Source organism: Melanostigma gelatinosum, assembly GCF_949748355.1.
Source record: "Melanostigma gelatinosum genome assembly, chromosome: 10".
In the NCBI taxonomy this organism is placed as follows: Eukaryota; Metazoa; Chordata; class Actinopteri; order Perciformes; family Zoarcidae; genus Melanostigma; species Melanostigma gelatinosum.
In genome coordinates, this window is record NC_136643.1 from 26,050,018 (window position 1) to 26,063,277 (window position 13,260).

Here is a 13,260-nt window from a genome sequence, read left to right on the forward strand (position 1 = left end):
ATGTGTGGATGATGGATGTGTGGATGATGGGTGTGTGGATGATGGATGTGTGGGTGATGGATGTGTGGATGATGGATGTGTGGATGATGGATGTGTGGATGATGGATGTGTGGATGATGGATGTGTGGGTGATGGATGTGTGGATGATGGATGTGTGGATGATGGGTGTGTGGATGATGGATGTGTGGGTGATGGATGTGTGGATGATGGATGTGTGGGTGATGGATGTGTGGATGATGGATGTGTGGATGATGGATGTGTGGGTGATGGATGTGTGGATGATGGATGTGTGGATGATGGATGTGTGGATGATGGGTGTGTGGGTGATGGATGTGTGGGTGATGGATGTGTGGATGATGGATGTGTGGATGATGGATGTGTGGGTGATGGATGTGTGGGTGATGGATGTGTGGATGATGGATGTGTGGGTGATGGATGTGTGGATGATGGATGTGTGGATGATGGATGTGTGGATGATGGATGTGTGGATGATGGATGTGTGGATGATGGATGTGTGGATGATGGATGTGTGGGTGATGGATGTGTGGATGATGGATGTGTGGATGATGGATGTGTGGATGATGGGTGTGTGGGTGATGGATGTGTGGGTGATGGATGTGTGGGTGATGGATGTGTGGGTGATGGATGTGTGGATGATGGATGTGTGGATGATGGATGTGTGGATGATGGATGTGTGGATGATGGATGTGTGGATGATGGATGTGTGGATGATGGATGTGTGGGTGATGGATGTGTGGGTGATGGATGTGTGGATGATGGATGTGTGGGTGATGGATGTGTGGGTGATGGATGTGTGGATGATGGATGTGTGGGTGATGGATGTGTGGGTGATGGATGTGTGGATGATGGGTGTGTGGATGATGGATGTGTGGATGATGGGTGTGTGGATGATGGATGTGTGGATGATGGATGTGTGGGTGATGGATGTGTGGATGATGGATGTGTGGATGATGGATGTGTGGATGATGGATGTGTGGGTGATGGATGTGTGGATGATGGATGTGTGGATGATGGATGTGTGGATGATGGGTGTGTGGATGATGGATGTGTGGATGATGGATGTGTGGGTGATGGATGTGTGGGTGATGGATGTGTGGATGATGGATGTGTGGGTGATGGATGTGTGGATGATGGATGTGTGGGTGATGGATGTGTGGATGATGGATGTGTGGATGATGGATGTGTGGGTGATGGATGTGTGGGTGATGGATGTGTGGATGATGGATGTGTGGATGATGGATGTGTGGATGATGGATGTGTGGATGATGGATGTGTGGATGATGGATGTGTGGATGATGGATGTGTGGGTGATGGATGTGTGGGTGATGGATGTGTGGATGATGGATGTGTGGATGATGGATGTGTGGGTGATGGATGTGTGGGTGATGGATGTGTGGATGATGGATGTGTGGGTGATGGATGTGTGGGTGATGGATGTGTGGGTGATGGATGTGTGGATGATGGATGTGTGGATGATGGATGTGTGGATGATGGATGTGTGGGTGATGGATGTGTGGGTGATGGATGTGTGGATGATGGATGTGTGGATGATGGATGTGTGGATGATGGATGTGTGGGTGATGGATGTGTGGATGATGGATGTGTGGGTGATGGATGTGTGGATGATGGGTGCAGATGAAGCCATGAGGTGGTCAACGATAGTGAAAGTGGTGACGCATGAGTCTGACTCCAGCAGCTCCCTGTGAGAGGCAGCGGGCTCTTACGCTGCTGGACAGTTTGCTGGTGCTCAGGTTGTGCTGCATGGACAGAGACTCGGCCATGTCGGTCACCGGCTTGTGCAGCTTCTTCAGGTCCAGCTTGTACTTCACCTGCACGGACACATCTATCAACGAACACGTCTCGCAGTCTTTGCACTTGATATTCAGTCGCTTCCTGACGTGTTTATGAGAGATTTGTAATCAAAGTCTTGCTACTTGATTGGTTTCACGTCTCAAAGGGTTCTTCACTCACCTCACTAGCCAACACAGTGGCATCCTTCAACGTCTGGTAAATCTTACTGTTCTTCAGGTCGTATTGTGGTCTCCTTCCCTTCATCTCCTTGTCAAACTTCTCCTTGTACTTCAACTATTGGGAGGATATATGTGAGAGTTAGTGTACAGACTCCACCCAACGGGGCACATTTAGAGAACAAAACGCTTCTTTTTAAGTGCATAAAAAGGGACAGTTTTGTTTACATGTTTTAGAAATGTTGCATAACGTATGACTTTAAATATTAAGACTCAAATAAATGAAGTTTGCATCCCTAGTTATACAAGAAAAAACAACTGTAGTCAAACTGTGTATCCTACAAGTCTTCTCATGCATCAGTTTATCTCCACTTTTCATTCAGAGATCACTAGTCTGCAGTTTGGTTCCAGGCTCGAGGAGAAGAACATGTAACATGTGAATCAATCACATCAATCATCTGGTGGGTATCATAGGAAGCCACTCCATGGGGGGAGGGCTTGGCCTCCACCTACAAAGCGCAGTGAGATGAAGGGATGAAAACACACAGACAGGGACATCGCGGAAGAGGACAGAGAGACGAGGAGTAAGAAGAGGACAGGAGGACGGAGGAAGAGGACAGGTTTAAGGATGGAGACAATGATAATGAGTTAAAACACAGAAATGTACTTTCATGGCGTCAGGAAGACAGATTGAGACGAGGAAGATGCAGGAGGGAAGAGGAAGCGCTACGGAAGCTGCTAGTCTTATCGTTCGGCCTCCAGGTGTGTGAAACACCAGAGCAGACGTTCAGCGGTCGCTACAGTCACAAGACCATTAAAAAAAAAAACTCTTTTAAAAGCGGACTGATGCATCTGCAGAACATGCGAGTGTTTGCGAGAGACGACATGGCACAGGCTGCGTGAAGCGAGCCCGTCTTCACGTCTGTTTGTGGACCTAAACGGACTCTTTGGACAAATCTGATCCAGAACCTTTCAGTGAGACCCTGGATTAAAGCAGGATGTCGTCTCGCCTCTTCTTCGACACCAGGACGGTGTTTGTGGGGGGTGAGCAATCGGGGGAGACGGACCCCCCCCCCCCGATTGCCACAGGGTATTTTGCACACTGCCTACAGGACTGCTGCTCAGTATCTACCACAGCAAGGCTGGTGTGACCGTGACGCCCACACAGAAGACCTTTGCAGGTGCTGGTTCCGGTGGTCGTGTGTGATGAAAGCGGAGGTTTTCTAGGAGATGGTAACGTGGTGGAGGAGCAGCATGTCTGGCCTGGTTGATTTGGGGTTGTGACGTACCTGGCTGGTCAGCTTGGACACCTCAGTGGCCAGAGTGATGTCTGGGCGGTGGACCAGAGAACCTCCGCGGCTCGCCTCCTCACGGGCCTTCTCACGGTAACCGATCTGTTCGGAGACGAGACCAGAACTAGAATCAGTGGACCGTGAAACAGACAGCAGCTGTTTCCTGTCGTTTCGTCTGTTTGTGTGCAGGGCTGCACAACCAATCAAATTCTAATGTGCAGTCACGATTGTGGCTCCCCACAAACAGATGAACATGATATTGTTCTGCAAACAGCGGTTCATGTATTCATGGTAACTGTGGGAAACATCAGGCTGCTGCCTGTGTGTGTGTGCAGCTCTGACTCATAAACTGTGTGATTACCTCACTGATGAGCTTGGCAGCCTGAGTCGCCTTCGTGATGTCGGGGCGGTCGGCCACACTCGTGTAGTGGAGGTTGGCTTTGGCATCTTTCTTGTAGGCGATCTGTGGAGGTTGTGCAGAGAAGCAGAATGCAGGATGCACCAAAGACAAGAGGCTGTGAAACTATCCCAACGCGGAGAGCGTGTGCTGTAAAGGACATCGATCATATCTGAGGATGAGGAGACGACTCACGTTGCTCTGAGTCTTGGCCACGCCCATGGCGTGCTGGACATCAGGTGGAACGATCATGTTGTTGTAAATGGACTTGCCCTTCTCCTTCTCAAACTTCGCTTTGTAGACTTTCTGTAAAGAAGGACAAGAGGAACATCAGGGACAGCCGCACCAAACAAGTCCGGGCCTACGAGGCGGCCGAGCTGCTGTCAGTCAGATGAAGGCGGGTCTTCGTACCCCGCTGATGAGCTTGTTGATCGCCTTGCTGTGAACGGTGTCACGAGTCTCCGACAGGGTGGTGAACAAGCCGGACTGCATTTTCTTCTTACTGGCCAGCTTGTATTTGCTCTGAGGATGAAAAATCATCATAACACATGTAGAGTTAAAGTCATAAAAGATCTTATTCTGAACGTGAATGATAACTGGTTCCTTTTGACTGAAGCAAACGTACCTCTGACACCAGAGAGCGCACAGCCTTGGCATGCAGGATCTGAGGAGTGTCGTTGACGGCGATGTAGTGGCCCTTTGCCTTCTCGTACTTCTCTCTGTACTTCAGCTGGAGAGCAGCAGCAAACGGTGTCAACAAGTATCAACATGCAGTTCTGAAGACAGGTGAAGTAATGAGATGAATCACAGAAGACGTGGAGAAACTCACCTCGCTGGCAATGTCTGTGTTCTTCAGATTATGGAGGGTCAACCTGTCGTCCACGACGGGGATCACACAGCCCTTCATGCTCTCCTTGTCATACTTGTACTCAACCTGTCGGTGAAACGACGTGAGCAGAAATATCACTCAGCATGTATATATATATATGGTTATGTTAAGACTTTGCTCTGACCACTACTAGCAGATACATGTAGAGATTTATAGATACGTAATGAGACTTTAAAATCAATTCTGTTCCAGGAGCCTCGTGGATGTATTTCGGGGTCCGTTGCAGTAATTCATTTTGCCGGAGATAAAAGCAGGAATCACTTTCTCCAAGTCCTGTTCCATCGTTCGGTCCCTGACTTTGTGTTCAAGGTGATGAAATGCTGATCTTGCTATTGCTTCTTTTACAACAATGAAAAACCAGAAGAAGAAGCAGCAGCATCTCACATCACTCTGCTGCAGGGAGTTCTTGGCAGCATTGAGAAAGTCGGGTCTGTCTGCCGTCCAGATCCACTTGGCCTTGGTGGCTTCGTACTTCTTCTTGTAGGTGAGCTAAAGAAGAAGAAGATAGAATGCATGTTCTCAGGTGTGTGGAGTTTGAATGTCTGCTGGCTGAATGACTGGAGACGCTCACGTTGCTGTTGATCTTGTAGGCCTCCTTGGCAGCACGGATGGACCGAGCCTCGGGGTCGATGTTGATCTGGGCTTTGCTCTTCTCGTAAACTTCTCTGTACTTCAGCTGCAAGATGCATGAAAATAAAACGTCAAACACAAAGACACGCGTTTCATATTTCATAACCGTGTGCAGTCAGTGTGAGCGGGGCCTACATTGCTGGTGATATCCTTGACCCTCTTCATGTGCTGCTGGTGTGGAGTGTCAAAGGGTAAGGTGTAACCCGTCGCCTTGGTCTTGTTGTACTCCATCTTGTAGATGATCTGAGGAATAATCATCATCACATAGTCAGGAAAAAACTCAAAAGACACCAAACATAACGACATAATGAAGCATCTTTTAGTCTGATAGAAACATGTAAGCCTCTGAAACAGATTCAAAAACTCACATCTGTGCTTTTCTTGCTGCGCTTGTGGGCCTCGTAATACGGAGTCTCCAGAACCAAGGTGAACTTGTTCTTGGCCCGTTCGTACTTCTCCCTGTACCTCCACTGATGGAGGACCATGACGTGCAAACACCAGAAGGTTAGTGACGCTCAGACAATCCATTCACCGCTGAAATCATTCATGTGTATTCTGGCAACGTGTTTCAAATCTACCAAGCTGAAGTAAAGACGGAGAACGATCCATGAAAAAGGTGCAAGAGACGTCGATGAGAGACAGTGACGGACAAGAAGTCACATTTAGGTCATTTCCTCCTCCGAGTCAACTCACATGAAGACGTTTCTGTTGTAATAACACGACAGAGTCAAAACACACTCTTGTTTTTCTTGGATAGTTCTCCAGCTCAATCAGATTAAATCAGACTTAAAGACTTGTACAGTATGTTTCATGAGTGAAGTGGTGACGTGCACACGTTTATGAAAACATGCTTTATGAAACATGCAGAAGGGAACATGTCGAGGGATTTTCCTCTCCAAGATGAAGATGAAGACGAGGACACGCGTTAGCGCTCTTCAGTCGTGAGTCCACGGCGCTCATCTCATGCAGCAGCTCACTGAATCGGAGCTTCAGTGAACAAATTCAAATGCAACTCAGAAATGGGCACATGGCATGTTTGACTTGGAGATATCACCTCCTCACAGTATCTTGGCAGCTAAAGTTTGACTCTGCAAAGAACAAACACAGCGCTATATTGGTGGGAATACTATGAATTGCAGCAAGAAACACTTTTCTTAAACTCTGGACATCTGTGCACTGGACGATTGGTAAAAGGAGGAACTGAGAATATTCCTTCTGGAAAAGATGTGGAGGGATTCATCAGGATATGAGAACCGGTCTGGGTCCTGGTGGACCCCTCTGGACTGGACTTGGTTCTCCCTACTCAACAACACCAGCAGTGACTGCAGCTGAACCTGCTCATGTAAATACGTCAGCGTGGTGTTTGTAAAGTTGTGACTCCTCCTCATTTTGAGTCGTGTTTTGTTCAGCTTGTCTTAAAAACTATAAAAAAAAAGGATTTGTATTCATTTGGACCTGGAAGTAAATGTAATTGTTGCCGGAATCTCAATAAGAAAAGGTCATAAAATGTCATAAAATGTTATTCGTAACTACAGAGCGTTACACGAAGTCTGAAAGACAGAAGTTATTTAAAGACAGGTGGAATCATTTTATAAACTCATGTTTTTATCGAACAAGCTGTTCTGCTTCAATCCATATTTGGTGGATTTTAGCCTTTTTAGCCTTCAGTCAATACCGACAATAACAAAATATGTATTTTTTATTCGCTTCATATGTCCAAACACAGTGGGTAAAGTCCTTAAAGGTCCGATAATCAACGAGCCGTGAAGAGGAGAGGACAGGTGATGGACGGATTACTGCATGCGGAGAAGGGTGGAATGTGTGGAAGTTAAAGTGTTTGAATGGAGGGAAGTAGTTTCTGCAGGAGGATGAGCAGAGAGAGGAACACAGGGATCAGGTTCTGCTCGTCACCGCGGGTCACGGCTCTGTGTCCGTTTACCTGACTGCTCAGAGTGGACTGGCAAAGGGCTGCGAGGATGTCACGGCGCTGAAGCTCAGTGCAACCTCTCTTTAGCAGATCCTTTGCTCTGGATTTATACCTTGCCTGTTCACACACACACACACACACACACACACACACACACACACACACACACACACACACACACACACACACACACACACACACACACACACACACACACATGCCAAAGTTGAGGACACGTGAAGATAACAGCAGTAACACTGGGAGGACTGGAGCAGTGCTCCGGAGACCCAAGTGTGCCGGAGGAGCTGTTTGTCCTCATCTGTGCCTTCAGAGGGACAGAAATCTTTGTATTCAGAAGCTTGATGAACACATGAATGAGTGAATATTAAGCTCCATTTGGCCCGCCAGATGTTTCTAGAAATAATAGTCAAAATTATCCAAAAAATTGCTGTTTATGTTTTGTGAGTGAAAGATGTAGAACTCCTAATTATCAACTGTTGGAAGTCAGTTTCGTGCCAAAGAAGTAAGAACACAATGGAGAGGCAGCGGCACATGGAAATAAATCAAAGGACCAAAGGATCCTCGTACCATTTGGCATCTTAACAATACAATCTGTGGGCCAACATTAAGTGTCAGGTTTGGCCTTTAAAAGGAGAACGGTGGGCCCTGGATGAATCCGTCTCTCTCCGAGGGCACAGATGAAGGAGAGTCCTGCTCACTCAACGAAGCCGTCCGGCTGCTCTTTGAGCGGCGCCCTAAAAGAAAGAAGACGGCCCCACAAAGAGAGGAAGGTGTCGCGCTGGAAGCTCTATCATGCGCCGACCTCATGCACCGCTGCTGGAGGTCTGCAGGACCGGACCTGCAGCGGAGGAGGCGGGCCGGGTCGGTGGCGTTTACCTGGCTCATGTTGTTGTTGGCTCTGGCCAGGACGTATCTAGGGTCGTCTTTAGTTATGGTGAACTTATCCTTGGATTTCTCATAAGTAGCTTTGTAGGATCTCTGCTCAGAACATCAGAAGGCAGTTAAAGACAAACGTACTCATGTGACGAGGAGGAAAGTACAGTTACCTGAGTATTTACATCTTCTGCTACTTTATATTTCCACTCTGCTACATGTTGTTCCTTTTACTACATTCATCTACACTTACAGATACTTTGATGCAGCACCAACGTATACTTCTTATCTACCGGAGGATGCAAAGTATCTCACTTTGGCTCCACAATGATGAACTACAACTGGTCTTTATGAAGTCTATCTGTAGTGATAACTAATAAGTACATGTTACTGATCATAATGGAGTACTTTAAACTGTGGTGTTTCTAGGATCTCAGTACTTCCTCCACCGCTGAAACAAGTTGATATGAAGAAGATTAGACACATTTCTACAGACTTGGTGTTATGGTTACCTATAAACAAGAGCAGCTAATAAACATTTCAGTCAATAAACATGATAATACTATGAATTCACAGTCTTTTACCTCCAAGCTGAGAGTCCAACAGAGATGCACAGGAACAGAGACGTGGGATTCAAATATCTCCTTTACAAATGAACTACAACAGAGTACTCATAACGATGTCACAATGATTGCGTTGAGCTTAAGACGGAGGGACTCACGTCGTTGATGAGGCTGGAGGCGTACTTGGCAGCCTGGAAGAACGGACTGTCGCAGGTGTACTTGAAGTTGCCTCGGTTCTTCTCAAAGGAGGATCTGTAGAGTCTCTGTGAGCAGGAAGTGAAGCGGATCGTTAGGAACACACGGCTCCGGTAAAGGGCCTTCATGCAGCACAGTGAAGAACATGTCATCACATGAGCGTTAGAGAAGATGACTGCTGAGCGAATGGATCCCTCACCTGACTGTACAGCTTCTTGTTCCTCTCAGCCTGAGCCAGCTCAGGCGTGTCCCACACGTAGCAGCCGATTCCCTTCAGCCACTCCAGGTCCTCCTTGTACTTCACCTACAGGGGAACATAATAAAACAGCGGTTTTATTCAAATGTCAACGACCCCCTTTGTTATCTACTGAGGGAGTAAATACTTCAACACTGGGCTCATAACTCACGCTGCTGGCGTTCTCGTTGGCAACTCTGCTGAAGAAGAACTCGGGACGGTCGGGGATGGACTTCCACGTTCCCAGAGTGTTGATGTACTTCTCTCTGTATTTCACCTGAGCAAGAGCAACAACAGAAACAGTAAGAAAGCTGGAAAATGATCTGAAATGTCTCAATATAAGATGAACAATGAATATAACAATGGATCAGCTGGTGCCCACTGCTGACCTCGCTGATGTCATCGGTGACCCTGCGGTGGTAGGAGAGGTTCAGCGCGTCCTTCACCGCGTGGCAGTGGCCCTTAGCGAGCTCGAAGGTCTCTTTGTAACGCAGCTGCAGATCAAACACAGACGCACAAACACATCATCCACAAGCATCTGTAACTCAGACATACTGTCAACCTTTCATGGTGTTGGTATTGTTGTTGTATTTCTCTTCTGTTCCATACTTCTGTTCATGATTTGTTCTTTCTATGTTTATGTGATGCACCGGCACACCAAAGCAAATGCCTTGCATGTGAAATCCTACTGAGATGATAAAACTTTTCTTTTGTTGCATATAAACAAACATAAAGTCAAAAGACGCACACTCGGAAAAAGTAATACAATACAATAAAACAACATTCGAAAGAAATAAATGAAATCAGATCTTCATTTAACAATTCCCACAGTGTCATTTGAAATCCTCCCACTCACACACATGTCCCCTGCTGAAGGGAGGGTCATTGATCAGTAAGAGCTGTGGGAGGAACTCACGTCACTGGACTGGATGTAGGCCTTCTTGGCCCGGATCAGGAGAGGCGTGTCAGCGATGGCGGTGTACCTGTGCTTCATCTTCTCATACTGGTCTTTGTATTTGTTCTACGGGAAGCAGCAAGAGGAGAGTTCATTCGTACTTGTGACATCATCACTGACAATGTTAACGTATACTTTGATTCTACAGGTGATGAAGGTACGACGGGAAGAAAGGAGGAAGACTCACATCACTGCAGATCACTTTCATTCTTCTGGCGTGGCCCATGTTTGGAGTTTCGCTCTCTTGAGTGAAGTGAGATCTCTCCTTACTGGCCACATTGGTGTACTGGAACTGTAGAGGAACAGATACTCATTAGACCATCAGCGAAAGAAAAGCACACCCATACACCCAGCGAGTGAAGGTGGGTTCAGAACTTGCGTTGTTCGTCAGCTGCTGGGCCCATTTGGCTCTCAAGATGTCCACAGAGTCCACAGTGGTGGAGACCTTCGCCATGTCCTGCTTGCTCTGGGCTTTGTAGATCATCTGCAAATAGAGGAGCAGAAAGACACGTCTCAGATGTGTCGCCATGTTGGATTTCTGACAAACAAACCTCTGGATGTGATGCCGGATATTTAACCGAGACCTGAACCAATAATCTGGAAGTTTTAATCGACATAAATGTCTTTTAAGTCACAATCTATACGCTCTGAACTAAATATGAATCAAATATTGAGTGAAAGCTGATCTAAAGAGAGAACCACAAGGTGCATCTCTGCTGACTCTTCCAGCTCATAAAGAATTCAGAAACAGTGACTGATTATTTTGGGTTCCACTCAAACTGAATTGCTCACTTTTAAACCATTGACTGAAAATAAATAAAATAAAACAAAATCATCAGACTGAAAAGATATGAAACAAATAAAACAGCAGCCCAGTAAATCTGGGACCTGAACATTTTGCTGTTTCCACCAATAAGACGATAAATCAAGCGGGACGGACGTCTGACTATCATGCGATAAACGACTCACGCCGCTCATGTGGGTCTTCAGCTCGGTCACTCGCTTGTACTCTGGCGTGTCGAGGACCACGGAGAAGTTGGCGAGATTCTTCTTGGCCTCCACCGGGTAGGTCACCTATAAAACACAGGATTTCATATGTGCAATGAAGTGAACTCAGACATCCACTTTGACATACTTTAGTTATGTGTTACGTCTCCACTGATGCCTCCTGTTGTTGCACTGGCCTCTCTGCTGCTGTAATACTTTAGATCTGCGCTGTGGCACTAATGAAGGATCGTCTTCTCTTAAATGTTAAATGAATCCTGAAAGACGCACCCTCTGGTTGGTGATCTTGCGGATGTGGATCATCTCTGGGGTGTCGTACAAGAAGCAGCCGAGTCCTCTCAGCCACGACAGATCCTCTTTGTATTTCAGCTACAACAAAACAAACAAGAAAGATTTCAAGCGACCGTTTCATACGAAAGCTTTAGGGTTACCTCAGTGTGTCGTCACACCTCGCTGGTGATCTGGTTGACGTGGTAGCAGTGCAACAGCTGGGGCGTGATGGGCAGACTGATCAGCTGGCCTCTGGCCTTGTAGTAGTTCTCTCTGTAGCACAACTGGAAATGAGACGGGAACAAAGAGGCAGAATGATGAGAGGACGCCACTCATCAGGTGCACGGATGCCGTGAGTTGTGTGGAAGCGGTTCCCTACGTCGCTGATGTGCTTCTGGTTCAACTTGACTTGTCTGATGTCCGGAGTGTCGTAGGTCGTGTGGATCTTGTCCTTCTGCTTGTGGTATTCCTCCCGATACAGACGCTGGGGAGGACAGAAGGCGACACGTGAGAGTTTTATATCGAGCGGTGCAGCGGATCATGAACGTCACGGTTCAGAGCAGCACAAAAGAAAAAAATAACTTTTAGATCTCTGATCAGGTGTTTTTACCTCTGATTCTAATTGATGATCATTGATGACCCATATTAACAGACACAGATCTCTTTGTTGTGTGATTATAGCAGCTGGTCTATAAGGATCCAGAATATTGATATTTTAACCACCGTCCCAAAAATCATTTGAACCGCTCTGAAGTCAGCAAACCATCAAAATACTAAATGTTACACTTTTACTTTGTTAGTCATTTATAGTGGTTTTTTCTTCATAAAAACACAACATTCAAATTGTATTTTTATTCATTAACATACATCCACTACGATCTGTTAGCTCACTAGTTTCATCCAGTGAAAGAGAAGCTGGGTCTCATCTTACGTTGTTGGTGATCTTGTTGGCCTTCCTTGAGTTGACGAAGTTCACGCCCTCCGGGTGAAGAGTGTAGGCTTTCGCTTTCATCATCTCGTAGGCTTCCTTGTACTTCACCTGCACAAATAAAGCAAAACATGATTCAGTAAGATAAATAAAGAAAGAAACTCCATCAGCAACCAGGTTGTGTGGATGGTTGTACATACACAGCTGGTGACGACGCTGTTGATCTTAGCCTGCTTGATGAGAGGGGTGTCGTGGGGGAGCGAGTAACCGGTGGGCATCTGGTTCTTGTTGGCCTCCTTGTACCAGTTCTGAGAGAAGACAAGACGACGAGGTGAGACGGGACGTTAGAGAGTCAGAGAGTGTTTGAAAAACAACCCATTGAAAGGTTGTTTCAGTGCCTATAGGACCCACAGATCCAGGACTGGTCCAGGACCCACAGATCCAGGACTGGTCCAGGACCCACAGGGGGTTCATTGGGTTTATCCATCGTCTCTTATTTAACAGTTGTATCTGCAGTACGTCTTCTAGCCACATGAGTTATGACATTGAATCTGTTTACTTCATAGATGAGGCCTGTTATCTGTGCTATATGTCTGAAGTTATTGTCAGTATCTCTGAAGGCTGAGCATCAGGGAGCGTTGTTCTTACATCACTCTGGATGGAGTTGGCCATGCGAGCCCTCTCTGTGTCGAGGGTCACAGCCGGAGCCGTGTTGGTTCCCTTGATGTTGGTGTTGTAATCGTAGCGGTAGTGCAGCTGGAAAGAAAACACAGAAGAACACAACGATGAGATGTGCGGCCATGATTTTCTTTTGATATTTAGATATTTTTGGAGTCAGTGACGATTCACTTACGTCGCTCAGGTTCTGAGAGTTCTGCTTGGACGTCTTGTACACTGGAGTGTCCGTCACCACCGAGTACTCCTTGAAGGACTCGATGCCTTTGGCTCTGTACTTGTTCTGGAACAAAAACACATTCAACACGAGATGTTTAGAAGGTCTACAGAGGATTCATTGAGGAAGGCACGAGGAGGAAAGAAACCAGTGGAAAGATGAACATTTCCCTCAGAACCACTGAGGCAGGCGGTGAGGGG

General features: G+C 46.7%; 1 protein-coding gene across 14 annotated transcripts in view; it reads right to left on the reverse strand.

The window, feature by feature from the left end:
* The window catches only part of neb (nebulin), a 77,115-nt gene that overhangs the window by 13,884 nt on the left and 49,971 nt on the right, over positions 1 to 13,260 (reverse strand). For 13 of the 14 annotated variants that reach the window (XM_079277414.1, XM_079277416.1, XM_079277419.1 and 10 more), the window contains exons 92-119: positions 13,022 to 13,126; positions 12,817 to 12,924; positions 12,369 to 12,476; positions 12,172 to 12,279; positions 11,620 to 11,724; positions 11,420 to 11,524; positions 11,241 to 11,339; positions 10,935 to 11,039; positions 10,345 to 10,449; positions 10,153 to 10,257; positions 9,927 to 10,031; positions 9,400 to 9,504; positions 9,183 to 9,287; positions 8,975 to 9,079; positions 8,739 to 8,843; positions 7,136 to 7,240; positions 5,565 to 5,666; positions 5,332 to 5,439; positions 5,138 to 5,242; positions 4,951 to 5,055; positions 4,507 to 4,611; positions 4,303 to 4,407; positions 4,089 to 4,199; positions 3,873 to 3,983; positions 3,642 to 3,743; positions 3,278 to 3,382; positions 1,993 to 2,106; positions 1,746 to 1,850 (exon numbers count right to left, since the gene is read on the reverse strand). In XM_079277414.1, the coding sequence (XP_079133540.1) occupies positions 1,746 to 1,850; positions 1,993 to 2,106; positions 3,278 to 3,382; positions 3,642 to 3,743; positions 3,873 to 3,983; positions 4,089 to 4,199; positions 4,303 to 4,407; positions 4,507 to 4,611; positions 4,951 to 5,055; positions 5,138 to 5,242; positions 5,332 to 5,439; positions 5,565 to 5,666; positions 7,136 to 7,240; positions 8,739 to 8,843; positions 8,975 to 9,079; positions 9,183 to 9,287; positions 9,400 to 9,504; positions 9,927 to 10,031; positions 10,153 to 10,257; positions 10,345 to 10,449; positions 10,935 to 11,039; positions 11,241 to 11,339; positions 11,420 to 11,524; positions 11,620 to 11,724; positions 12,172 to 12,279; positions 12,369 to 12,476; positions 12,817 to 12,924; positions 13,022 to 13,126 (2,961 nt within the window). Of the gene's footprint in view, positions 1 to 1,745; positions 1,851 to 1,992; positions 2,107 to 3,277; positions 3,383 to 3,641; positions 3,744 to 3,872; positions 3,984 to 4,088; positions 4,200 to 4,302; positions 4,408 to 4,506; positions 4,612 to 4,950; positions 5,056 to 5,137; positions 5,243 to 5,331; positions 5,440 to 5,564; positions 5,667 to 7,135; positions 7,241 to 8,020; positions 8,123 to 8,738; positions 8,844 to 8,974; positions 9,080 to 9,182; positions 9,288 to 9,399; positions 9,505 to 9,926; positions 10,032 to 10,152; positions 10,258 to 10,344; positions 10,450 to 10,934; positions 11,040 to 11,240; positions 11,340 to 11,419; positions 11,525 to 11,619; positions 11,725 to 12,171; positions 12,280 to 12,368; positions 12,477 to 12,816; positions 12,925 to 13,021; positions 13,127 to 13,260 lie in introns of all 14 variants that reach the window. The other variant, XM_079277417.1, reaches the window with a different exon arrangement.